The sequence below is a fragment of the Bemisia tabaci genome, chromosome 9 (assembly GCF_918797505.1).
Source record: "Bemisia tabaci chromosome 9, PGI_BMITA_v3".
Taxonomy (NCBI): Eukaryota; Metazoa; Arthropoda; class Insecta; order Hemiptera; family Aleyrodidae; genus Bemisia; species Bemisia tabaci.
In genome coordinates this window covers 19,874,029-19,882,195 of record NC_092801.1, presented here as the reverse complement: position 1 = coordinate 19,882,195, position 8,167 = coordinate 19,874,029, and the positions used below count along the sequence as shown (strand labels likewise).

The following is an 8,167-nucleotide window of genomic DNA, read 5'->3' as shown; positions in this document are numbered from 1 at the left end:
TTACGACATTGAAGTAAAACTGACAACACTGTTTACCGGAAACGGAAACTATTTGGTAAACAGGATATCCGAAATTATTTGAAATTCCCGCTCATTTTGGTTCAACTCGGAATAAATGGAATGAACCGCTCTAGACCAATCAAAGCGTCTGGTTCAGAATTTGCGGTTAAGATTCCTTCTGTTCGAAAAGAGGAATAATTGGGAAAATGAAGCAATTTGAACCAATTTGCGCAATCTCTTTGTTCTGGACGAGTCTGACGGTGAGTGTTTTTAGGTTAGAAATGTGTTTACTTCTTACTTGCATGATTGCATCGCATAGACGCATGTGCATGTCATGTTTCTCCCTTTCTTCCAAGTTTCTTCCAACTGACCGTGAGGTGAGCAGCCTTTGATTTCCCCCACATACTTCGAGAGTGGATCTTAAATATTTTTACCTGTTTTCTCAGTTTTTTCGGTCTATCAGTAGTTGCCTAGTTTGGGTCCCCTGAGTTTCCCGTGTTTGCTTTTCAGCCAATCAAACTCTTAATGATCACTTCTGAATTCCTTATGGAAAATAACATAGGAAATCGGAATCAAATTCAAATGATTTTTCGTTAAAAGTATGTCTACGACTGATTTCTCGGGAATTTGGCGTTTTCACTGATGTATTATACATCCCACTTTCTCCAAAAAACACTAAAGATCTTGATTTTTCAATTATCAATTTTCAATTTTCTTCCACTTGAATCAGCGGGACAGTCAAGGACATCAACCCAAGTGGAAGGAAACTGAAAATTCAAAAATCAAGATCTTTGGTGTATTTTGGAGAAAGAGGGATGTACTATACATTAGTCAAAACGCCAGATCCCTGAGAATTCAGCCGTAAACATATTTTTTCCGAGAAATTGAATGAATTTGAAAAAAAAAAAGAAAAAAAAACCACATATGGTTCGATTTTCCATGTCAACTATTTTCTAAAAGGAATTCAAAAGTGGTTGTCGGGTGTCTGATTGGCTGATAAGCAAGCCCAGGAAGCTCCAGTATCAGGCAACCATGCTTTTTTCCTATTCAATGATAAGCACCAGTCCTAGTACCTGTCTTGTTTGCTCCTTCATCAAAATGCTTAAAACTATCTATGCATAATTGGCTGCGATTTGTGCCGGCCTTTGTCAAGATGTTAAGATTGCTTGCTGAAGGCTGAACTAAGTATAGTTTTATTAATAGGACATACATTTTTAATTTATCAAAGCTTCTGGATATTTATGTGCATGAGAATAAAATACACTTCAAGTGTACAAGGAGAAGAAGTGACAACGAGTGGTCGGCACCGACATCATGTAGTATTTTAAACATCCTAAACATCGGCAAACAGAACTGAATTTCCGCAAGTTTTAAAGAATCAACGAGGTAGAATCATTTATCCTGTTCGGCTTTTATCGAGAAATTCAACATGAAAACTATCCTTTTACCAGAGGCTTTTTTAAATCATGGATTTTAGCTTGCTCATTTGATGTTAAGACTTCAGTTAATCATTTTTCATAGCAAAACTCAATTAAAGTGCCATCTGCATGCACAGGTTTGAGGTTTTTTTTTTTTTTTTCAAATGTTTTACTATTGATTTGTTTCAGGCATCATCCGTTTCTCATCATGTCTTTACAGGAATTGGGCAGTCAAGCCTACCAGAAGGCTGTGTTTGCTGATTACAATGGAGCCGTCCAGATTTTAGACAAAGCTATTGCCAAGTTTCCCAAGGATGAAAAACTGTGGAACAATAGATGTTTCTGCCTTTTAAAATTGAATAATTTCAAAAGGTAAGGCATCTATCATGCTCATAAAATGAGTAGATCTCTCAAATGGGGCCTCCTTATGCATTTCATATTATCTTTGGCTGTAGTCGAAAAATGTATTCTCTTCTCCAAACGAAAAATTGCTTATCTCGACTCAGGTTTTATTTTTTAACAGAAAACCAACCAACAGTTGTTCTAGACTGTCACTGTGAATTATCTTCACTTGTTTCGAACTATTCTCAGCAAATTTTTTTCAGTTTTCTTCCATAAACAAAACGTAGTCGGAGATTTTGAAGCACTGCAATGGAGGTTGGTACGCATTCCTCGATTTAAGCCTTTGATATTTGTTTCAACAGTCAGCTGTGACTGTAAATAAATGTATCATAATGTTTTAAACCTCATTTCAGTACATTTCATGAGCAGGAACAGATGCTAAAAAATTAGTGAAAAAATTGGAAAATTTGGAGAGTGGTAACCGTGCGTCTCTCACTACAAAACGACGGTGAAACTACCAAACAACGTATTCGGTTTGTGACATCGCAGACTTCCTGTCATACTTTAATTTTCAAATGGAAAACTATGCAGCGTCAATTCTTGAAAACTTCTGTGATTTCTCCTCTATGTGCGGAGAAAACTGTGAGCATTTTAAGGAATGATATTGATTTGATCTCCTTCAAAAAAATTAAATGTAAGCGGAGATTTTTAAACACCACTGATGAGATACATGGTCTGGTAATTTCACTGTTGGAAGGTATATTGTTTGAGAAGAGCAGGCTAAATTTTAATTTTCTAACTGGTTTCAGAGCTCTTCAGGATGCAGAGAATATGGTGAAACTTTTCCCTCAGTATCCCAAAGCCCACTACAGAAATGCAGAAGCGCTTGCGGCGGTCAAGGTAAATTGAAAAATTACTTTTTCGTCTGTATGATTACATAGTGCAAAACCACATATTTCCATTGTGGTGTTTCAACATTTCCACTCCAATTTATTTTTTTGAAGGGAGACATGCCAACTTTACAGCTTGAAATATTTATTCAGCAGAATATTCTGCTGACAGAAGAAAAATCAAGGATGTTTTCAAGAAACTATCTTGACTACTTTTCTGAAGAAGAAATACATTATAACCGGAAGTCTGTAATATGTAAATAGGGATACGTGACTCCGCACTTAGACCATCAGTATTTTCCCAGCTATTACAGTGCTCCATTACATCATTTTCACTCAGCAAATAGTGTTTGCTCATAAAATTTCGATCGGACAAATATTTTTTAGGTGACAGCTTACAACTACTTTTTGTCAGAATTGCACCAGGAATGAAAGTTAATTTTTCCTCTCTCCTCCTATAATCCTTTTTTGTTTTATTTTTGTTTTGAAGAGGTTTACAGAAGCTGAACATAGTCTAAATTACCTTTTGAAACTAGATCCCAACTGTGCAGAAGCCCAGAGATTATTATGTCAAGTTCAGAGTCAAAATAAAGTAAGGAGGGTCTCCAATCTCGCTGCCATGGATTCCAGTCGAGTAAGTCAATTTCATTCTCTTCTTTTTTTTGAGATCATCACATAACATCATATATCTCTCTAATCAATTATTCGATAGTTGAAAGGTTGGATTTCTGAAAGTAATCGAAACAATCAAAATCGAAAAGTTTGGAATAATCATAATCAATAGCGTGAAATAGACCATCCTTAATATGCAAACATGCATGGATTACTTGTAGAGATGGACGATTATTTCATTTATCGATTATTTGAAGATTCGATCTCCCAATCAATGGAAAGAATTGGAATAAAAAAGTTTTGATTATTTGGATTTGTATTAAATAATCATCCGTTCCCAGTTGTATTTAACTTATTCCTTTGCATGGAGGGCCAGTGCGCTTTGTGATTAAAGAACAATGATGAAACTGCAAAAATGCGTAGCTTGGTATTCGACGCTGGAGACTTCCTGTCATACTTTATTTTCTACTTTGAAATCTACAATACATCATTTTACTAAATTTCGGTGATTTTTCCTCTTTATGTAAAGAATATTTTGCCGAAATTTCTAGCCATGATGTTGGCTCAATCCATTCTCCTTTTGAGGTGTGGAAAAGAAGCGGAGATTTTTAAACAACGCAGTCGAGATACAGTTACACTGTCAGTAATCTTATCATCATATCAACAAGAATGAGTTCGTCTGGACGAAATTGCGAGCACTGTGTGTGTTAGAAGAAGATTGTTTTCTTGACTCAAATTTTATTTTTTGACGAATGATACGTTTTACCCGTGTCAAAAAAGATGAAAAATCGGGAAATTTCAAAGAGAAAACTCTTAATCGAACTTTTTTCATATCCCGGTTAAGATACCTTTTTGGTTCTTCTTTACGTAAAAATGCCTCTTTGTCCTTGAGTAAGTTTTTTATTGCTTTATTTCAGGAAATTTCAATAAAAATTGTTTGTAAATTTCACAACAAATTTCAGTTCATATCACATATTTTGCAGTTTATTTTACGTTTAGCACAGAATGAGTAATTTTTAGAACCAATCATATAATATAATTTTGCTGTTACCTGTTATTTGTAACTTTTTTTTTTACTGCACTTTTCATGCACCTAAATTTTACTTATAAAAGAACAGAAAAAGATGCCCCTACTCGGACATTTTAATAACTTTTTAAGTTTTTTTACATTCCAAATTTTACTGTCCATTGCCTTTAGGATGATTTTAATGGTTGATTGGCTCTTTCACGAATTATGTTTTCTTTGTGAGTAAGAAGTTTGAACTTACCAATTTCAATGTAAGAAATGAAATCTCTCATCTTTTTTAAAGGTTGATTTTGATAATTTTCAGTACGATCCCCTTGAACTTAAAGGAAAGAAACAAATCTTATGATTTTAAACTTTATTGGCTCATCGAAATGTGTTTTCATTTTATCTTGCAGGCTGTAAAAGGGTCGCAAAAGGGCAGTGACCTATACTACTCTGATGAAGATTTGAATAAGATGTTAGAACGGGCAGTTGCACTAGAATCGCAAAACAAACCATCAAAAAAGAAGAAAAAAAAAGGTAGGTGCCTGTCGTAATGAATTAATCCAAAATTCATCACCAAATGATTCTGTGAGGGAGAGGGGGGTTAATCAGTGTTACAATTTTTTTTTAGGGGGAAGTAGACCTATGTCATGAATGTGCCTTTTATCAGGAGTGGAGGAGTCTAAAAATCTGATCTTCAGCTTTACTTAAACTCGTATTTTATGAATGGCCCCTAAGATAAATAAGTTCTCAAGAAATTTGACGTTTCTCAACACTTGGTAAATGATAAACATACCCTTAGGATTATTACAGATCGTTCAAACTGAATTCTCAAAGTTTTACTGACTGTTCAGCCTGGTTGAGCAAGCAAGATCAGCTCAAAGTTCAGGCCAAGGTTCATAATATTTTTTCTGTAGTTCTATAGGTATCTTGAATGCTTAAGAACAGGACTGTCCACTTGACATAGAGAGCTCACTTGGCATAAAAAAACTTCCAGGGTCTATTCTGACTACTGCCAACTTGAAATCAGGCATTGCCAACCACTAAATACTTCTTCTAATCTAGAGCGTTGCCAAATTTCTTTTGATAAAATACGAATTACATGGATAACATGCGAATGGTTCTCTTCCAATTTTCCAATGCATTTCATTCGTATTTGATCTCACAGTATTTGAAAATTTCAAGGAAAAACATTTATGAACTTCTTCAAAAATAAATTTTTCATTGTTAAAGGTTTGGCACTATTCAAATGTTTATACGGTGGTTTTTCTCAGCACAGCAGAATGGACCACTAGACAAGGTACAAATTTCAGCATTCTGATACATATTTCTTAACTATTTCACGTAAAATACGATGCGTACAACAAAAATTACCGAAATCAACTCCTTCCGAAGATATTTAATGATTCTTGATTGGTGAATTCAAACTAGCTGCTCATGAACACTCAATGCTCTACATGATTCGCATTGTGCGCTAAGCGTCATCATGACAGTCTCTGCGATATATAAGTCAGGCACCCTCAATCTTGAGGCTTTGGCTCAGCTGTAGCAAATTGCTTATAGTTTGAACAACATATGGTGGGAAATGAACATTGCTCGATTGAGAAGCTTGCTGAAATCGTGTCAGTGCGCGATTTGACTCTCGTAGAGCTTTGAGTTTCTTGTCAGCAGGCAGTTCAAATTCCTCGTAACCAATGTGAAAGAAAAACGTTAATATCTTCGTAAGGAGTTTGTTTCATTCATTTTCATCGCACGAATCGTGCTCTACGTGAAATTCTCATTATGGAACATGTATCAGACTGCATAAATTCGTACCTTGTCTAGTGGTCCATTCATTTCTATCTTCTGACTATTAGTCACCCCTAGAGCAAAGATTTTACACCTTTGACACAACAGAGATTGTGTAACTTGGAAGAGTACTCACACCTCTGACGCCATTCCTGTTTCCTGTGTCTCACCGCAATTTTGATTTTCTTTGCAGGGCTCTTCTAAGTTAACCACATTTACAAATTGGGTGCTTGGATCATTTAGGAATCTGTGCTTGAACTACCTGATCTTCACCAGATTTTTTCCAGGGTATCATCGGCAGGAGAATATTTTTACCCCTTTTTTTTGCTCGTCTGATTTTCAGCAGCTGAATGTAAACAAACGCAGCTCTGCTGTTCCCAGCAAAAACGCTGTAACTCACTCCAAATTTTGTATTTTTTTTCACAAGAAAACTGAATTGCTAGAATGCTTTATTTTTTCATCCTAAATTCCTATCGGTATTCCAGAGTCAACTTGGAATAGGAAAGAATGAATTTTTTAGTTTTCTGGCATAACAGCATTTTGTCTGAAGCTAATTGATAAAAAGTTGAATGGAGCTACAGTTTTTTTCTTCTGAACGGTGGAGCAAGTACCTAGTCAAGAGATCAAAGTTTGAGTAAAATTTTCTACTAAGTTACCATTTCATTGATGAATTTTTATTTACCATGACATTGTGAAGGTAGCATTTAATTTTCATGCAGGCTCATATTGTAATTTTTTTCTCTTATTATTTTTTATTTTTGTACACAATTTTTTATAAGTTAAGTCGTTTTATACCCACGGTATAAACTGTTCTCACTTTAAGGCTCAAGTTAACATAACATAGTTATATTAGACTGATTTTATAGTACGTTGTTAAGTGCCCATGCAGTCAATTATCTGTCAATTCACTTTTGCCTTGGTTTGGTACAAGGCAGCATTTCGTTGCGGATTTGGCATCTGAATGGTTGCTGTTTTTAATTGAAAAGAGCGAGCTCATTTCATGAATTTTCAAACATCAAATATTTTGAAAATGTTACAATTCGGCGAGTCAATTATCGAATCATTTTTGAGTAAGCCTGATTGAGAAATCTCCGTTGCAACAATGCTATTTATCGATCAAGTTAATTCAAAATGATTTTGCAGTCTAAGTGTTGTTTTATGAAGACAGAATCCCATAGCTTTGTCACGGTCATTCGTTGTCAGTAATTGATACCCAAGCACACAAACTTCTAGATTTTTGCCTCTTTGAAAAAAAATGCGAGTTCTAATTTGCAATGCTTTTAAAAAAAATTTTCCCTGATTTTCTCGTATAAGTTATTGTTATTTTCAAACTTAAAGAGGCAGCAGCTTTAAGCAAAAGTTTATTTAGATCCAAATTTTATGAAAAAAGCACTTTTTTTGAGCATAAAATTGGTTGACGAAGTATTAAAAAATGTTCTAGGGACACCCAGACTTGCATTTTAAACTAATTGATAATATTTCTTTTTAAGAAGCCTTTTTTGCATTTAAGCTTGTATGTAGTCTCTATTATTGTGTTAAAATAAACATCATTTGGCATTAAGGAATTACTTTTCCCGGCTCATCCATAACCGTCCATTTACCTGCATTGCGTCTGCATCGGGTAACTAATGGTATGTATCGATGGTAAAACAGCAGAATTGCGTATTTCGATTTGTGACTTTCCTGACTTTCCATCATACAAATACCTTCTACGTGGAAAACTACTGAACATCATTTCTTGAGACCTTCTTCCGTTTTCCTTCTTTTGTTGAAGAATAATGTGTGAACATTTCAAGCCATGGTGGTTAAGTCTCCTTTTTTTTTTAAAAAAAAAAGAAATAGGAGCGGGGATTTTGAAACGGGATGCGTATTTTTGCAATTTCACCATCAATAAGTTGTTGTTTTTAAAATGAGTTAAAATTGTAATTTCTTATCGCAAAATGTAGGCTATATGATGATCTGCGTGTATCAGAAGAGTATTTAACAGTTTTAAAAGATTGTGATAAAAATTGGAGAATAAATGAATTTTTTGTTGTGATGAATCTTGTCCTTCCTTCTCCTATTTATTTTGACTTTTATATCTGCTGTAAATGAGGAAACCTTTTTCA

The 8,167-nt window shown here is 34.7% G+C and overlaps 1 protein-coding gene across 2 annotated transcripts; it reads left to right on the top strand.

Moving 5' to 3' along the window:
• Window positions 1-241: 241 nt before the first annotated feature.
• Window positions 242-8,101, top strand: LOC109034828 (stress-induced-phosphoprotein 1). Of its 2 annotated transcripts, none has more exons than XM_019048199.2 (6): window positions 242-377; window positions 1,608-1,790; window positions 2,570-2,660; window positions 3,141-3,284; window positions 4,685-4,808; window positions 6,253-8,101. In XM_019048199.2, exons 2-6 carry the CDS (start codon window positions 1,627-1,629, stop codon window positions 6,261-6,263), a joined length of 534 nt encoding a protein of 177 aa, XP_018903744.2. In that variant the 5' UTR covers window positions 242-377; window positions 1,608-1,626; the 3' UTR covers window positions 6,264-8,101. The 2 variants fall into 2 exon arrangements, with proteins under 2 accessions (XP_018903744.2, XP_072160886.1); XM_072304785.1 differs by lacking the exon at window positions 242-377 and adding an exon at window positions 1,161-1,185.
• Window positions 8,102-8,167: the final 66 nt, after the last annotated feature.